At 38.8% G+C, this 17,299-nt stretch overlaps 1 protein-coding gene across 1 annotated transcript in view; it reads right to left on the reverse strand.

The window, feature by feature from the left end:
- Nucleotides 1-17,299, reverse strand: part of SYNE1 (spectrin repeat containing, nuclear envelope 1) — a 501,723-nt gene that overhangs the window by 304,405 nt on the left and 180,019 nt on the right. The window contains exons 25-33 of the mRNA XM_010840908.1: nt 14,293-14,451; nt 13,904-14,112; nt 12,803-12,911; nt 10,569-10,733; nt 8,842-9,009; nt 7,234-7,404; nt 6,288-6,428; nt 2,340-2,500; nt 229-379 (exon numbers count right to left, since the gene is read on the reverse strand). Coding sequence (XP_010839210.1) covers nt 229-379; nt 2,340-2,500; nt 6,288-6,428; nt 7,234-7,404; nt 8,842-9,009; nt 10,569-10,733; nt 12,803-12,911; nt 13,904-14,112; nt 14,293-14,451 — 1,434 coding nt within the window. The remainder of the gene's footprint in view (nt 1-228; nt 380-2,339; nt 2,501-6,287; nt 6,429-7,233; nt 7,405-8,841; nt 9,010-10,568; nt 10,734-12,802; nt 12,912-13,903; nt 14,113-14,292; nt 14,452-17,299) is intronic.

Genomic DNA, 17,299 nt, shown 5'->3' on the forward strand with positions numbered 1-17,299 from the left:
GACTTTGAATGCATAAGTCAGTCAGTATTAATACATAATTCCATCTATTAAGCATTGCCCAGTATCAGTCAAGACCTCTTAGCTCAGCATTTTGTGTAAATTTAATTTTAATAGAGTCACATAGCAATGAACGATTTGTCCTGGGGTCAGATAGCATTTGACGAAACATAAGAAAGGTGCTCTTAAAAGCTAGAGATGGATTATAAATGTAACTTGTGAGCAGGTCACCTTAATTTGGTTGATTTGTGTATCCATGGCAGATGATGACGTCTCCAAGGCATTGAGTTCTTTTTCTTTCTCAGTTATCCAGACGGACAGGGTCTCAAAGTTAGTGCCAAAATGATCCCACTTGTTTTTCACCATTTCCATGGTTTTAATACTAAAATTAACCAAATTAAGTAAATAAAATGCAGTATTTTAATAGAGAAAAATACATCTCCCTTTAAATCACCAAGTGAAAGGATAGTGAAGACATCTGTGACCACATCGAAGCTGAAACTATTAGAACAGGGGAAAAAAATGCACCTTTGATGTGAATTAGTCAGTCCTCAAGTCTTCCTGTCTCCTCTGAGAATGAGGTAGCACTACTCTGTATTACGAACGGAACTGTGCTTTGAAGAAAATACTGCTGGGTTCAAACGGTTTGAATCCAGGTATAGTCTAGTTAAACACTGCATGTGACAAGTAGTTGCCAAGGCTTATTTAGTAAAATAAGCCAAAGCTTATTTTATTTATTTTAGTAAATTGCCCGCCTTGATTACAGAGCACGTAAGGTTTTTAACAGTCCCACTTTTGTCAATATGGTCCTTTTGCTCTTAGAGGAGAGATGTTTAGTGATGCTTTATACTCAAAGATCTTTCTAAAATACATCTCTATGAATCAAGATAGAGCTTGTAGTCTGAATCTCATGCTGTCATGCAGGAACTGTTTCTATTATTAGAGTGAAGCCTGCAATCTACTATCTATCACAATTTCAGCTATTCTTAGAGTCTGGATGATCTTGATTCCAAAAGACTTTATAAATTCTTGTACATGAGCACCCTAACTGCTTTTAGACAACTTGGGCTTTATTTGTAATAAATCTAGTGAATAAAATTCCAGCTATAGGTTCCCAGTTTATATTAATTATGTATATATAACCATGTGGTAATTATACATATCTAAGCAAGAGATTATGGCTTTCAGTTTAGAAAAAGACTAGAATAAGAGGATATCATTCAACTATTAAGTCCTTGGGTTAAAAAAAAGAATTTCCCTGTTTACCAAAAGGCACTTGAAGACATCAGGAAAATACAATGGCATCAATGATTGTCAAATTCAATAATATTGCAATCTCAAATGTATACCCTGGATATACCTATGTTCTCATCAGCACAGGTAATGCAAGCTATATATATTGCAACTTTTTAATGAAATACAGATTCAAAAGGATATTTCTAATATAGATAGATGTAGCTTCCTTTCTAATAAACTGTTTTACTATTTCTACCCAATAGATAATATTTAAAGTTTTAAGTCACAATTTGTTTTAAGTAAATTATTTAACAAATTTTAAAGTTTAGATAAATGTAAAATATTAAGATATTCATAGTATTAAAAACAAATTTTGCATTTTAAAGCCCATCTTAGAAATTATGCCCTATACCTTAAAAACAATATGTGTTGGTGATATGCCACTAAATAACCTTTCAAGTAGAACTGTTAAGCCATATTATTTTGGTTATTGGCCATATGTTTATCCCCTCCAAATTTGTGTGTGTGTCTGTTTTGTACATAACAGGATACCACAGGCCAAACTATAATTTCTTTTAGATATTTAAACATTAAATCTTTAAAAATAAAATATATTTTTGAAGTTAATTTTTGGAAATAGCATACAATCAGTGACAATTTGAATATTGAGGCACTGTAAGTAAACTCTGTGAGCTTCTTGGAGTTGGAGATGCTTGGTCTATGTGTTTAGACCTAGAATCTACACAACCAAAAATCTACCCTTCCCTCTAATTTATGAGAGCAGAATAACACAGTAAAAAAAATTATTTTAAATATTGGTTCTTTTTTGAGATTCTCCTTTCCAGTGTATGAAGGCCACTTGAATTTTATAGATATGGCTTTCTCATGAACAGAATCAGTTTACAATGCAAAAACCACGTCCCTCACTTATAGATGCTGGATTCTCTATTGCCGATGCTTTCTTTTGAACTGCAAGTTGCTTCCTCAAAACATGCTGAAATACACAAACACTTTGATTTTAAAAGAATGTTTTGAATACAATATACAGGAAAGAGCGTTATGAAACAATCTCAGAGAAGAAAGTCTAGGACTTGTCAAGCACATACTCTTCTTCAAGGGTGTCTTCTAATTTTTTAACTTGCTCCTTGATTGACTTGGCCTGCTGCTGAAGCAGCTGCTTATTCTTGGGCCCAAGTGGGATCTCTGAAGCTTCCTTCACAAGATTCTCAGCCTGGACTGCAATACCTTCTGTTCGTTTAGAAAACTCCTAAAAAAAGATATTATAATTGTAAAGGCAGCCTCTTCTGTTAAACTCTGCCCTCAAATAAACTGAACATACAGTCTCACCAGAATAGATGGAGAGATGAATAGATAGATTCAAACATGTATGAATAATGGCATATGATACTTTCAGCAATAAAACAGACATTTTCATTATGGCCAAAATAGACATTTTGTTAAATTATTTTCTTTTTATATAAGTGAAACCACAACCAGCCCTTCATAGTTAGAGAACGACTTTCATATTTATCCAACAATTCCCCAAAAAACGTTGACTCAATGGTCACCTGGTTTGTGTTTACTGTTTAAAATTCTTAGCTGCATGATAATAATTAACTTGTGCATGCCTATATCAGCTTATTGCAGGCTAGTTAGGCCATGGTCAACAGTGACTGGAGAAGGCAATGGCAACCCACTCCAGTACTCTTGCCTGGAAAATCCCATGGACGGAGGAGCCTGGTGGGCTGCAGTCCATAGGGTCGCTAAGAGTCAGACATGACTTAGTGACTTCACTTTCACTTTTCACTTTCATGCATTGGAGAAGGAAATGGCAACCCACTCCAGTGTTCTTGCCTGGACAATCCCAGGGATGGGGGAGCCTGGTGGGCTGATGTCTATGGGGTCGCACAGAGTTGGACACAACTGAAGCGACTTAGCAGCAGCAGCAGCAGCAACAGTGATTGCTTTTTTTTTTCAGTCATAAAGATAACAGACCTCTAGACCACTGCCTATAAGTACTTGTTTGTTTAACTGAAGAATATTTTGGTCATTACAGAGTATCATTGATCTTTAAAGAAACATTTTGTTAACTAGCTTTCTGAAAAGAGCTATAAACTGATCTTGATGCTGTTAAATCTTATCTACCATATATCCACATACTACACAAGGGAAAGAAGAAAAATTTTGAACCAGTCAAACCTGAACTAGGATTCTGGATTTGCTAATTACTAGTTGTTTGACTTTGACAAATTATTTTTCAGGCTCTTTTATATAAAATGCAGATAGTAAACTGTTCTCACTAAGGTCACTGTTAGCATTTCACTAGCAACTTCATTTTTAAGTACCTGGCACTCTGACAGGCACCTATTATCATTTTTTTAATGTCCATCACATAAAATTGAGGACAAAACCATTTATGAAGTTCACACACTGATTTTCAATAATAGTGAACCGCCTTAATTCAAAAATTAACTTAATATATTTGAGGTATCAGTAAATTTTAGTTGTCTCAATTTTGCCAGGTAAATGTATTGAATACTGAATTAGGAAAGGTAATCCCAGAGACAATTTTGAGTAACTTAGCATCTCATTTCTTCTCCTGGATTATATCAGAGAAGGTTTACATTTTGATCATAAACTCCTCTCTCTTAAATAGGTAATGTAAATGATTTTGTAAAATAAAACTTATGATAGCTGCCTTTTCTTACATAGCATCTCTCAGAATTATTACAAAATGCAATATATGATAGTTACTACATAATACTATTGCATCTTCATGTTTGAAAGATTTAACGTCCTCATAGAAATTATCAACATTACTTCAGAGAAGTACCCTGCAATTTGAAAGAATAAAAGATCAGTAAGTACAGCTTCCTTATGACAGAGAGATTTATAATATCCTAAAATACAGTATGTACTATCACAACATTAAATTCTGTGGTTATAAGCATTTATTAAATTATTAAATGCTATCACTATATGTGAACTCAGAGTCATTGCAGATTCAACTGTGAAACTGTGAATAACAGCAGAACCCCATGAATAAAATCAGAAGTGTAAAATAGTGTTTTTTCCTCCTGGTGTTTTTCAGAACCCAGAAAAAAATGGAGAAGGCAGAGTTATGTTTGAAAATGCTTATATACATTCCAAAGAATTGATGCTTTCAACTTGTGGTGCTGAAGACTTTTGAGAGTCCCTTGGACTGCAAGGAGATCAAACCAGTCAATCTTAAAGGAAATCAACTCTGAATATTCATTGGAAGGACTGATGCTGAAGCTGAAGCTTGAATATTTTGGCCACCTGATGCAAAGAGCTAATTCATTGGAAAAGACCATGATGTTGGGAAAGATTGAAGGCAAAAGGAGAAGAGAGTGGCAAAGGATGAGATGGTTAGACAACATCATGAACTCAGTAGACATAAATTTGAGCAAATTCTGGGAGACAGTAAAAGACAGAGGAGACTGGCATGCTGCAGTCCATGGGGTTTCAAAGAGTCAGATAGGACTTAGCAACTGAACAACAACAAAAATACACATTCAATCTAAGAGCATTCTGTGGGAGCTACACATGGGGAAAGCACAGTGCAGAGGAATCCGGAGCACAGAAGGATGCTGATAAAAACCAAGTTAAATAAAACTAGAATACTCTCATAAGGCTTTATCTCTAAATCCCAAGAAGACATGAGTGGTGGCAGGAAGCAGCAGGAGAGAATGGATTCTGACATCAGCTAGGTCTTCAGCCATATAACTCCTAGGTGTTTGAGCCACATAACTCTGAATTCCCATTTCCTCATCAGTAAAACCTTGTTATGAAGACTAAACACGATATTGCTATAAACACGTGGCAGACAGAAAACCCTCAAGTTCCTCAGTATAGCCACTCAAGGATTACAACAGGTATGAAAGCTGTATTAACAAGTAAACAAAGAAACAGAGAACAATCATTCCAGCTGTCATATGCGTGTGCAGCAGCATATAGAAACAACCAGTAAAGCAGATCAGTTTTTTTAATGAAAATATGATACAGTTATATATGAGGTTACAGGCTCTAGACTCAGAGCTCTTGAGCTTGAATCCCAGCCTCACCAATTAGTAATTCCAAGAACTAGGATAAATTCAGTAACAATTTTGTACCCTGTATCTTCTCATTTATACAATGTGATTAATAATGCTACCTATCTCTAAGGACTGTTGTGGTGATTAAAGAAAATGATAGCCATCAACTAATTAGATCAGCAAATAGTAAATGTGACTTGTTCATCTTCTTCTACTAACAGCTAACCCAATTTCCTGTCTTGCTACCATTATCTCTGTCAGGCTCAGAACCTTGGGTATCATCCTCTCTTCTTTCACTCTGTTCCTTTTATATCTGTCCTTATATATCCATTGCCATCCCCATTACCCTAATTCATGTTCCTATTCATGTACACAAGCAATGAATGACTTTATAATTAGAACCCATGACTGCAGACTTATACCCTTTCAAAGTTCTACACCAGATTAAAAACTCATCTCCCTAAAGTACAGCTCTTCTGGTCATGTGACTCTTTCTTACAAAACTTTAAGGGTAGAGAGTAATGCTAGAGACCTTCAATAATCTTTGTGATGCAGTGCAAATTTCCTTTAAAACTTCACTTCTCTGTTTCTACTTTACAACAGCGAATTCCCATTTCTCACTCTTTAATACTTCATGGTGTTTCCTGTTACAGGAATGCTGGTTTTCTGCCCCAAACTCTGCTTTTCTGTATCTTCTCTGCCCCTCAAAGTTCAGTTAAAAATATCACTGCCTTCAGAAAGAGGTTTTAGAACTTTCTCCATCTACTAGGAACCTAATAATTTTCCACTTTAATGAAAACTTTCTCTTACATCTTGATGTTTAAATCTTATTTATGTTTTCATTCCCCAGAGTGACTTGACCAATGTATTGAAGAGTGAACCACAAAGAATAAGAATTGACTAAATGAATAATTACAATAATTAATGACATGATGAAGCAGAAACAGCTTTTCATGGGAATTAAGGGTACCAAAGGACTATATGGTCTTGCCAATATACCTTTGTCTGTTCCAATTCTGAAGATAAGCTTTCCAAACTGCTAAAACTCAAGAAGCGCTCATGGCTGGAACCTGTTTGAAAAAGGTATCTGACCACTGTCTCTTTGTTTGTTTCAAATCTCTCCCATTTTCTTAATGTGACCTGAATTTGAAAAAATAACAATATATCATGTTATGAATTATCAGAATGCCTCACAAAATACAGTCACATTTTCATTCATTTGTTAGGCTGTGAACTTTCAGTTAACTCTCAGTTCCACTGTCAAACGACTACACTGACTAAAGATCATCCTTACATCTTCTATAAGAATTTCCCTTCTTGAGTCTCAGTTTACCTACAAAAAGGATATGTGGCCCAGGACTCGAAATTTTCTATCTGCTACAAAGCCCTATGAATCCAAGGATATTACTTAATGTAGGTATGGGACAAAGGAAAGAAACTCTTCAATGTGTCTCAAGAAAATAAAGGATAAAGGGAAGATAGAAGAGAGAAGGGAGAGACAGAAGGAAGGAGGGAGAAAGAAGAGACACGGAAATAGTAGTGGGCAGTCAATAGGTGGAAGTAAAAATCCAAGAACACATTAACTTGTATGTGTTAAGGGCACAACAAATCATAAAGATGTGACTGTTGGACTGTCCAGAAAAGTGAAATTATCCAGCAACAAATTTCTGGATTCAGACAAGAGTGGATTCAAACCCTAGCTTTATTATCGATTTTCAGGGAAGATCCTCAAATTCTCTATTTTTAAGCATCCACTCTTGAAAAATGTGTTAATTACAGTACCCATCTCACAAAGCTATGATTAAAAGAGATCACTCATGGAAGTGTTTAACAGAACGTTGGCACATCAGAGGCAAGAAATATAAATGTTTGCTCCCGCTAGTAGGAGAGGTAACTTATGACCCGGAAGTTAATGCAGCCTATAATGTAACTTCCGGTCTCCTACCTGGATGCGGCGCTCCTGTTTCTCCCGACTGTGCTCCACACTGTCCAGGGTGCTCTCCAGCTTCTGCAGCTCCTCTTGGACTCGCCCAGGCAGCCCACCTTCTCCCTTCTGAGCCTGCGTGATCTGTTGTTGCACGTCCTTCTTCTTTGCATTGATTCTCTTTGTCTTTTGCTGGAACCATTTGTTCAACAGATGGATAGAAATGTTAACTCTCTTAAGCAACTAAGTAGGGACATAAACACCCACGCTATAATGGAGGTACAGAAAGGTAAAATCTCCTGAGCAGGAACCTAAACTGCATTTTAAATGTAAGATGGATAGTTAAGATGGTAATGAAGGCTCTGTGATAGTCAAAGATGGGCATTATTTATAAATATTTTATATTTTTTAATGGGAAACAACATAATTAATTTGGCCTGAGTGTTTTGTGTGCAGATTTAGATAACATGTAATATTTCGTGCAATACCCCAGATGGAATCTGGCAAAACTATTCATTTGACATAATTCTCCTTGAAGAACTATATTCTGCCTAAAAACACAAAGCCCCAGTTCCAATTTTTAAAAATCAATCATGTTCTACAAATGCTAATATGAAGAGATTTAAGCCCAAGGTATATTCAGTATTATTAATATGCTAAGATATCTGAGGAAAGATGTGTTTTAAAATAAATATTTTATTGAGGTATGATGTACAAAAATGGTACACAGATCTCAAAATACAACTTTGAATTTTCACAGAGTAAACACACCGTATAACCAAGCAGTTGGTTCAAGAAATGAAGAGTTTTAATATTAACATATTACTGTGAATATCTATAATTTCATATTTCTCTGATTTAAAGTAAACTGAAACCCAAACAACACTTTCACCAGAGATTGAGAACAATATGGCACTAAGCACTTTTTTGAAGTCTAAAGGCTGCTCTTTTACAACTACTTCAATGCAACTTCCATTTCGATATATTGTTACATAGACAACTACTTAACATTTTCCTATACATTAAGTTAGCTAAAATTCTGCCATTAGATTAATTTGAATCATACTTTCACTTCTGTTGAATTTGACAAGTAAAGCTGATTAAAATTGTTAAATATCAATACATGTACCAGAGCTTCTTTAGCTTCAGTTTTAATCCTTTGTGGGAGCACACTCTTTAGAAAGGACTGGTACTTCATGTTAGTTATAATTTCCCAAAGCAGGATGTATTCAAAGTTGTAAACAGAAGATCAAAGATTGTAACATAATAAATAGTCATCTCAAATATGAGATAGTTTGTTTATGCTTTCCTTCTCTATTAAGAAAAGGATAATTTAGTGTTTTATGAAAGTTTTCATAGCTAAATCAATTTTCCTTCCACAATATTCCTTGAGCATTTTGGTATCATCAAATCACACTGGCTAAGAATTTTTCTTGCAAGATATTCTGAAATATTTACTATTTAATAAAGAGAACAGAGGTGCCAAGTTCTTTAACTATTCGACTGAGTTCCTTCCCAAGCTCCCCATCTTCCCCGCTCAAGTCAGTGGAGAGCCTTACTCTTTATCTCTCTGGTTCTCAGTAACTAATCAACTTTGCATAAATGCCCCAGAGTAAAAAGGCATTCTACCTGGTGATGAAGGAGTAGTTGTTGTGCTTCAAACAAATTTTCAGTGTCCAAGATCTTCTCGGCTTCTTCCTGGACTTCTTTAGAGCCAGTGATTAACTCTTCCAGGGAACTTTTGACTATTTCTTTGTACTGGACACAGTCTCCAAAGTTGCTTAACATCTTTTCAACCTAGATTTTCATGAAAATCAATCAAACTGTTAGATTAGGATAGAGAATTTCATATCTTTCAGAATCAGGGAACTATGTCAGCCAAATGATTATTTTTTCTATGCAAGTTTATAAACAATTTCAAGAAATCCTGATACCTATTTGCTGTACTTTACATTCTTACATTATCTTCCCAAATACAAAGTCATCAGATTCGTAGGACAACTTGGTCAGTAAAAATATTATTGCTAAGGGTAAATGTGGCCTTGTGCGTGCATGCTAAGTTGCTTCAGTCGTGTCCAACTCCGCGACCCTATGGACTGTACCCTGCCAGGCTCCACTGTACATGGGATTTTCCAGGGAAGAATTCTGGAGTGGGTTGCCATGCCCTCCTCCAGGGAATCTTCCTGATTCGGGTATCAAACCCTCATCTCCCGAAGCTTCTGCATTGCCGGAGGATTCTTTACTGCTGAGCCACCAGGGAAGCCAAATGTGGTCTTACTAGAAATGAAATAGATGGTCTTGTATAGTATACAAAGGACTATAAACATTGAAATGTATATAAAGAAGTTTAAAGTGAGTAGATCTTGCCTAAAAGAGACTTTACTAGCCTGCTGGCTCAACATGAACATGTTGCTATTATTAGCTATCAGTTACTTGGGCTTCCCAGGTGGCTCAGTGGTAAAAGAATCCTCCTGACAGTGCAGGAGATGCAAGAGATGCAGTTTCAATCCCTGGGGCAAGAAGATCCTTGGAATAGGAAACGGAAACCTACTCAAGTATTCTTGTCTGGAAAATTCCCTGGACAGAGGAGCCTGGCGGGCTACAGTCCATGGGGTCCCAAAGAGTTGGAGATAACCGAGCACAGCACAGCATCAGTTATTTACTCTGTTCCAGGCACTGTACAGGCTTCCTTTGTGGCTCAGCTGGTAAGGAATCTGCCTGCAATCAGGAAACCTGGGTCCGATCCCTGGGTTGGGAAGATCCCCTGGAGAAGGGAAAGGCTACCCAAAACTCCAGTATTCTGGCCCGGAGAATTTCAGGGACTATATAATCCATGGGGTTTCATAGTCGGACATGACTGAGTGACTTTCACTTCACTTCAGGCACTGTACTAAGTGCTTTACATACAGTATTGCATTCAATTCTTGAAGTTAACTTTTGGGGTATTTTTATCCATTTTAAGCTCATGGTTAAGTAGGAAATGGGGTATCAGAGTTAAACTCTACCAGTGGGCTTGTCTGACTCTCAAACCTGGGTTCTTAACATCTGTAATTTACCTGAAACTGACCATGAAATAATGCTTCTAGTAAAAGTATGGATTTAGAAGCTTTGCACTTTAAACATAGATGGTGAACCTGAACTATTAGTAACATATCCAGTAATGGCACAGACTACCAAAGCAAAGATTCTGCTCATCTTCCCCACCAATCTTCATATACATAAGTGTTTGTTATAACCATTTGGTTTAAACAATTAATACACATTTTAAATAAAATTATTTGTTAAACTTAAACCCAAAGGAACCTTCCAGACTCTTCAGCCAGAGCTTCTGTTTAGCGTGTGAATAAATAGCTTACCTCTGACAACAAAGTCCCGAGAGCCTTGAAAGAACTAGATAATTTTGCCAGCTCATCTCCTTGCTTTTGGGCTTCATCCTCAGAAGAAACTTCAATCAGAATTTTAAGCCTGGATTTCAGCCAGCTGAGAGTCTCCCCTTTTTTGGTAATACCACTTCTGATCTCCTGGAATGAAAGAACACTTTTAATGAGCAAAATAAAACTGTGAATCATAACTTTCCAGCACAAAAGAACTCAACCTAAGAAGGTTTGTAACACGGAGGTAGAGAAGCCAGAAATTCATTCACCAACACAGTGCCTACTTATTTCACTTTTTGTTCACGTCTTTAACCGAAGTCTATGAATGCTAGAAGGAGCTGTTTCCTCAATGCCAAAACCCGATGTGTAAAATCAGTGTTCTCTACACCAAAAAATTCCCTCCGTAACTATCTACATATTTACAGATATTTCCTTGATCACAACAAAGATGCTTCCAAAAGTACTGTAGAATATGTGACACCAGAACTGGAAATTATAACATATACTTTTTCACCTTATTTTCTGTGAGCTGGAAGGAACGGTGTATTTTTTTGAAAAAAAAAAAAAAAAAAAGTGACAGAGTCCTTTTTTAAATTAGTGGGTTTCTTTTATTGAAGAATTTATTTGGTGAATATTATTATGGATGCTCTAAAGATTTATGGTATTAGTGGTAAAGAATCCACTTGCCAGTGCAGGAGACACAAGAGATGCGGGTTTGATCCCTGGGTCGGCAAGGCTCCCTGGAGTAGGAAATGGCATCCCACTCCAGTATTCTTGCCTGAAAAGTGCCACAGACAGAGAACCCTTGTGGGATACAGTCCATGGCGCCACAGAGTCAGACACAACTGAGCAGCTGAGCACAAAGATTTATTTTAACTTCATTAGCTCATATTTTATGTTTTACTTTGGTTGGTTTTTGTAAGTCAATACCCCAGATAGTAAGGTGCACAAACAGGAGCTCAGCTCTAAACCAGGAAGAGAAGACTGACTGGCTAAGATGATACCAGAAAGACCCTAGGCATCAGCATTTGTAGGACTGGGGACCAGGGGAATGGTGCCTGGGGCTGCCTCTCCCTCCTGCCCCTGCTTGGGGTAGCTGAGAGCTGTGGACTCTGACTGCTTGTGTTGCTACAAGAGGATCTTACAGGGCCAGTACCTACAGAGGAAATAGTTGGTTTTAGAAGCAAATGCTTTCTTCATTCCGAGATGTGAACTTTTTGGTACTATAACAGCAACCAAGAGCAAACATAGACATCCATCTACAGACGGACATGGTATTGTTGAGTACTTTTAGCATGTCAAGGGATTATAAATTTAATAGGGAAAAAATGAAAATCAGAGGATGGGAATAGAAGGGAAATGCATTCTTATCAGGGCTTCACTGGTGGCTCAGCAGTAAAGAACCCGCCTGCCAATGCAGGAGACTCAGGTTCAATTCCTGGGTGGGGAAGATTCCTTGGAGAAGGAAATGGCAACCCACTCCAGTATTCTTGCCTGGGAAATCCCATGGATATAGAAGCTTGGTGGTCTAAGGTCCATGGGGTCGCAAGACTCAGCGACTAAACAACACAACATATTCTCATGAACAACTCTGTGACTTGCAGTGGTTCGAAATACCGAAAGATAAATAGCATGGACAACAGCATGTGTCTACAAAGCCAAGAGCCAAGATAAGAGGGAGAGGGTTGCTGTGTGCCATTCATAGACTGCAAACTGGATTCAGGCCTGAGGTTCTGTCACCCTGGCTAGGTTTATCAGGCGGTACCCATGCTCACAGGGACTGATCCAACCCAGGATGCCAGTGACATAGAAACGATGCTTAGAGACCATGCCCAGTTCTCTCATCTTCCGTAACCCAGCTTTTGAGTGGCTGAAAATGTACAAAAACCTGCAGTGTTCTTGTTTTCCATGACTGTTCTTGATCTCCACTGTGTTGTACGCCCACGCATACAATTTTCCTCGCAAGATTCCCCATTAGCTAAAGAGGCATTAGAAGCACCACTGAGCATGACTAAATCTCAGAGCTAACAATGATTCCATAGAGAACACCCCTACCTACAGCTCTCCACAGTAACAGGGGGAGACTTATTTTAAGACAATTTTCAGGAAGTCAATCGTTTTATAGAAAGAAAACAAGACATCAGTTGGACTGTTGCCATTGTTTTTTTTTATTAATAGTTATTTTCTAGTAACAAAAAAAGTGGCCCAGAACTTACCTCCAGAGCACGTTTAACTTCTCCTTGATTAGCAGTATCAATGGTCTCATTCTTAATCCCCTTTAACTGGGTCTCCTTTGCAGATATCCAAGAGGAGAACTCAGAAATTCTGAAATAACAGATATTTTCTTATTAAAGGGAGAAAATATCCCCAGGGTTAGAATACATTTTCTATTTTGAGTTTATGCATGGACATTTGATAATCAACTGATGAGAAAATGGGTTAACACATTTCTTTCAACTCATTAGCAAACTGATTAACAAATTTCCCGGCAATGGTTCCTGCCACATGAAGCTCAAGGCAGGAGAGGCTACCCCTGGGCTCAGTCACTTGAACCAAAGGGGAAGCAGAGCAGATGGAGCTCAGCGGTGGAGGAAAATGCATCTCAGAGTCTGGGCACATGGAAGTGAGGAAGGTACACCTGAAGTCTGTCCTCATGTGTCTCCACTAGAGACAGAAACCCAAAGAGGCAGAAGTCCCTTTGGCGGGGACATGAGGAAATGAGAGTGAAAGAGATTGCCTAATTCTGATTCAAAGAGACAACATCTGGGTCACCTGGAAGTAATGTGTTTCACTCTTGTTTCTGACTGAAAGGGAAAGGGAAAGGCAGTTGTGTCTGACTCTTTGCAACCCCATGGACTGTATAGTCCATGGAATTCTCCAGGCCAGAATACTGGAGTGGGTAGCCGTTCCCTTCTCCAGGGGATCTTCCCAACCCAGGGATCGAACCCAGGTCTCCCACATTGCAGGTGGATTCTCTACCAGCGGAACCACAAGGGAAGCCCAAGAATACTGGAGTGGGTAGCCTATCCCTTCTCCAGGGGAACTTCCTGACCCAGGAATCAAAATGGGGTCTCCTGCATTGCAGGCAGATTCTTTGCCAGCTGAGTGACCAGGGAAGCCCCGTTTCAGTTTTCTAACTGAAACTCATTCTTTAAATTCAATGAAGCATTTTTGTACAAGAGCATGTACACAATCCATACCATCTGATTTTCTTCATTGCGTAAGACGAAACATATTTCATGACTTGTTTTGCAACGATGTCGGAATTAAAATAATTATGAAAGACCACGTCCTTCGGGGGAGCCACCCACAACTACCTGCTCGTGTAATCCTTCCACTTGTCTGGGTCTCCCACCAGCTTCACGTAGGTGCGGTCAATAGCAGCTCTGAGCTCCTTGAGGGTCACGTGACAGGTCTCAGGTGTGTTCCGGACTGCATCCCGGACTGGAAGTTTCAGACACAGTTCTTCAATGAGCTGTAACCTTTTCTCACAGAGATGGTGAGGGCCCTTGTCACTGAAGAAGATCTAGTGAGCAATAAACATTTATATGATCTCTGTGAGAATCCACACAATACTGCCATATTTTCATGGCTGATTCCCATCTAGTCTAGCAGTATAAAGTATATACGCTACTGAGTGTTTTCAGACCCAAATGGAAGCATCAGTGATATACTTGAAGGGACACCGGGACTCCCTGGGACGTACCCTGTGCTCTTTGATGATTTTTTCGCTGCCTTCCTGGGGCACCAGCTTGGTCTCTCGGTCCAGCTCAGCTCTGCACTCTTCCACAGAAGCTAAGAACCTGTTCTTCTCCACCTCAATCTTCAGATGAAGCAAATGATATGGAGCCTCTGCTTGAAGATCCTGCATGCCATAGGAAGAATCCGGAAAATAGGATACCATTCCTGATCATGTACCTTTCCCACTGAAGTGGCAGAAAATATGAGATAGTTCCTCTTCCAGGGGATCTTCCCAACCCAGGGATTGAACCTGTCTCTCTGACCTTTCCTGCATTGGCAGGCATATCCTTAACCACTGAGACATCTGGATAGCTTAGCACAAATGTGACTTAATCCCTTATCATCAGCATTGAGACTCTGTGCTTTGTACTTTTCCAAGTACCAGGACCACAGCCAAGCTTTTCAGCCTGCTGTGAGTTGGGTGTTTCCACAGTGATTATCCTATTTAACTTTAATAGCCCTATATGGTATTAATATTCCTATTTTAAAGATCAGACCCTTGAGGCTCAAGGTTAAGTAGAAAAGCTGGATTTGATTCTAAATCACATACTGATTCCATATTCCCTCTCCCTGGCATGTGTCCTTTTAAATTTTGTCAACAGCCCTATGTGGTAGGAAGGACAGATATTATGTTCACTACACAGGGGTTGAGGGGGTGCGCAAGGAAACCTTATTAGTGAAAAAGCCAGGATTAAGCAGCCCACGGCTCTGACCACCTATCATCTCCTCTTTTCCGTGGAGCATACACTAAGAAAACACAAGCCAGCCAGCACACGAACAATGGCACCCTGACAATGGGAAATGTTTTACATTCTTCTTTAATACAAGTATAAGCTTCATCATTCCCTTTAGTTGTACAATTTATTTTTAGCCTACTTGTCTCCTATGGCATTTAAAAGATTAACATAAAACACTGAAATAACTGATGAGAGAAATGAGTTAAGGCTTTGGAAAGACTAGGACAGATTATATCTCAGAGAGTTGAATGTATGTGTGTGTGTGTCTATGTAAAATAAAATACAGCCTTCAATTATAGTCTCTGTTCCACAGTACATTTTTGATAATGTTAAACCTCAAAGACATCTTTAAAAGCTTGGATTTCTGTAAGCATCTATTTTAAAAAATTCAAATTTAGCAAGTAAAAAGGTATTTATTTCTTTTTTATTTTTATTGAAGCATAACTGATTTACTTCATGGGAAATATATGGGGAAACAATGGAAACAGTGTCAGACTTTATTTTCTGGGGCTCCAAAATCACTGCAGATGGTGACTGCAGCCATGAAATTAAAAGACGTTTACTCCTTGGATGGAAAGTTATGACCAAACTAGATAGCATATTCAAAAGCAGAGACATTACTTTGCCAACAAAGGTCCATCTAGTCAAGGCTATGGTTTTTTCCTGTGGTCATGTATGGATGTGAGAGTTGAAATATGAAGAAGGCTGAGCACCAAAGAATTGATGCTTTTGAACTGTGGTGTTGGAGAAGACTCTTGAGAGTCCCTTGGATTGCAAGGAGATCCAACCAGTCCATTCTGAAGGAGATCAGCCCTGGGATTTCTTTGGAAGGAATGATGCTAAAGCTGAAACTCCAGTACTTTGGCCACCTCATGCGAAGAGTTGACTCATTGGAAAAGACTCTGATGCTGGGAGGGATTGGGGGCAGGAGGAGAAGGGGACGACAGAGGATGAGACGGCTGGATGGCATCATTGACTTGATGGACATGAGTCTGAGTGAACTCCGGGAGTTGGTGATGGACAGGGAGGCCTGGCGTGCTGCGATTCAAGGGGTCGCAAAGAGTCGGACACGACTGAGCGACTGAACTGAACTGAACTGATTTACAATGTCAGGTGTACAGCAAAGTGATTCAATTATAATACATATATATATATAAATATATACACATATATATATGTTCAGATTATTTCCCTTATGGGTTATTACAAAATATTGATTATAGTTCCTTGTACTATATAGAAGGTTCTTGTTGGTTATCTATTTTAAAAGGTATTTCTTTAATTGTGTTTTTCTTATGCAAAGGGCTGAAATTTTTAGCCTATGTTACTGAGGTTAGAAAACAAAATCCAGAAAGTGACACAACCTGATGGAGAGTGATCCAGTCTAGATCTCATGACTCCTTCAGCTAACACATATGAAATTCACCACTCAGTATTTCCTTAGAGCATCACTTGTGAGTCTGCTGCTAGCATAGCTTCCTCCAGTCTGCCCCAAGGATGACACCTTCAAAGGGTCCCGTCACCTACAGCTGCTTCCCCTGACGTGCAGATTCTGAAGTCGGCTTCCGTGCGACAAGCCCACGCAAGATGCTCCAGTCACACTGAGCCCAGTGGAACCCGCGTGCCCCTGGCACACCCTCCAGCTTGCTTTCTTCCTCCCTGCTGCCCCCAGATCTCTGCCGCTTTTTAAGGCCCTAGCTCAAAACTAATTACCTGCCTTATTCTTGTCTGCTGTCCAAGTGGTCCACTTCTCTCTTTCAAAGCTTTCATCAATGTATTACTTACACTTTTTGGAACTTATTATATATTGTACTTTTATTATTTTGCAACTAATTATCTTCCTTACTGGACTCTAAGCTCTCTGGGGGAAAGGATTATGGTTTGTTCATCACTGAATCCTTAACCAATAAATTGTTTTCATTTATATGTTTCAGATAATAAAAAACTAAACCAGATGGCAAAATCCTTGAAAACCTCCAACATATACGTGTGTGTATATATATACACACACACACATCTATATGTATATATCAGATCAGATCAGATCAGTCGCTCAGTCGTGTCCGACTCTTTGCGACCCCATGAATCGCAGCACGCCAGGCCTCCCTGTCCATCATCAACTCCCGGAGTTCACTGAGACTCACGTCCATCGAGTCAGTGATGCCATCCAGCCATCTCATCCTCTGTCGTCCCCTTCTCCTCTTGCCCCCAATCCCTCCCAGCATCAGAATCTTT

Source organism: Bison bison, unplaced genomic scaffold, assembly GCF_000754665.1.
Source record: "Bison bison bison isolate TAMUID 2011002044 unplaced genomic scaffold, Bison_UMD1.0 scf7180017864148, whole genome shotgun sequence".
NCBI lineage: Eukaryota > Metazoa > Chordata > Mammalia > Artiodactyla > Bovidae > Bison > Bison bison.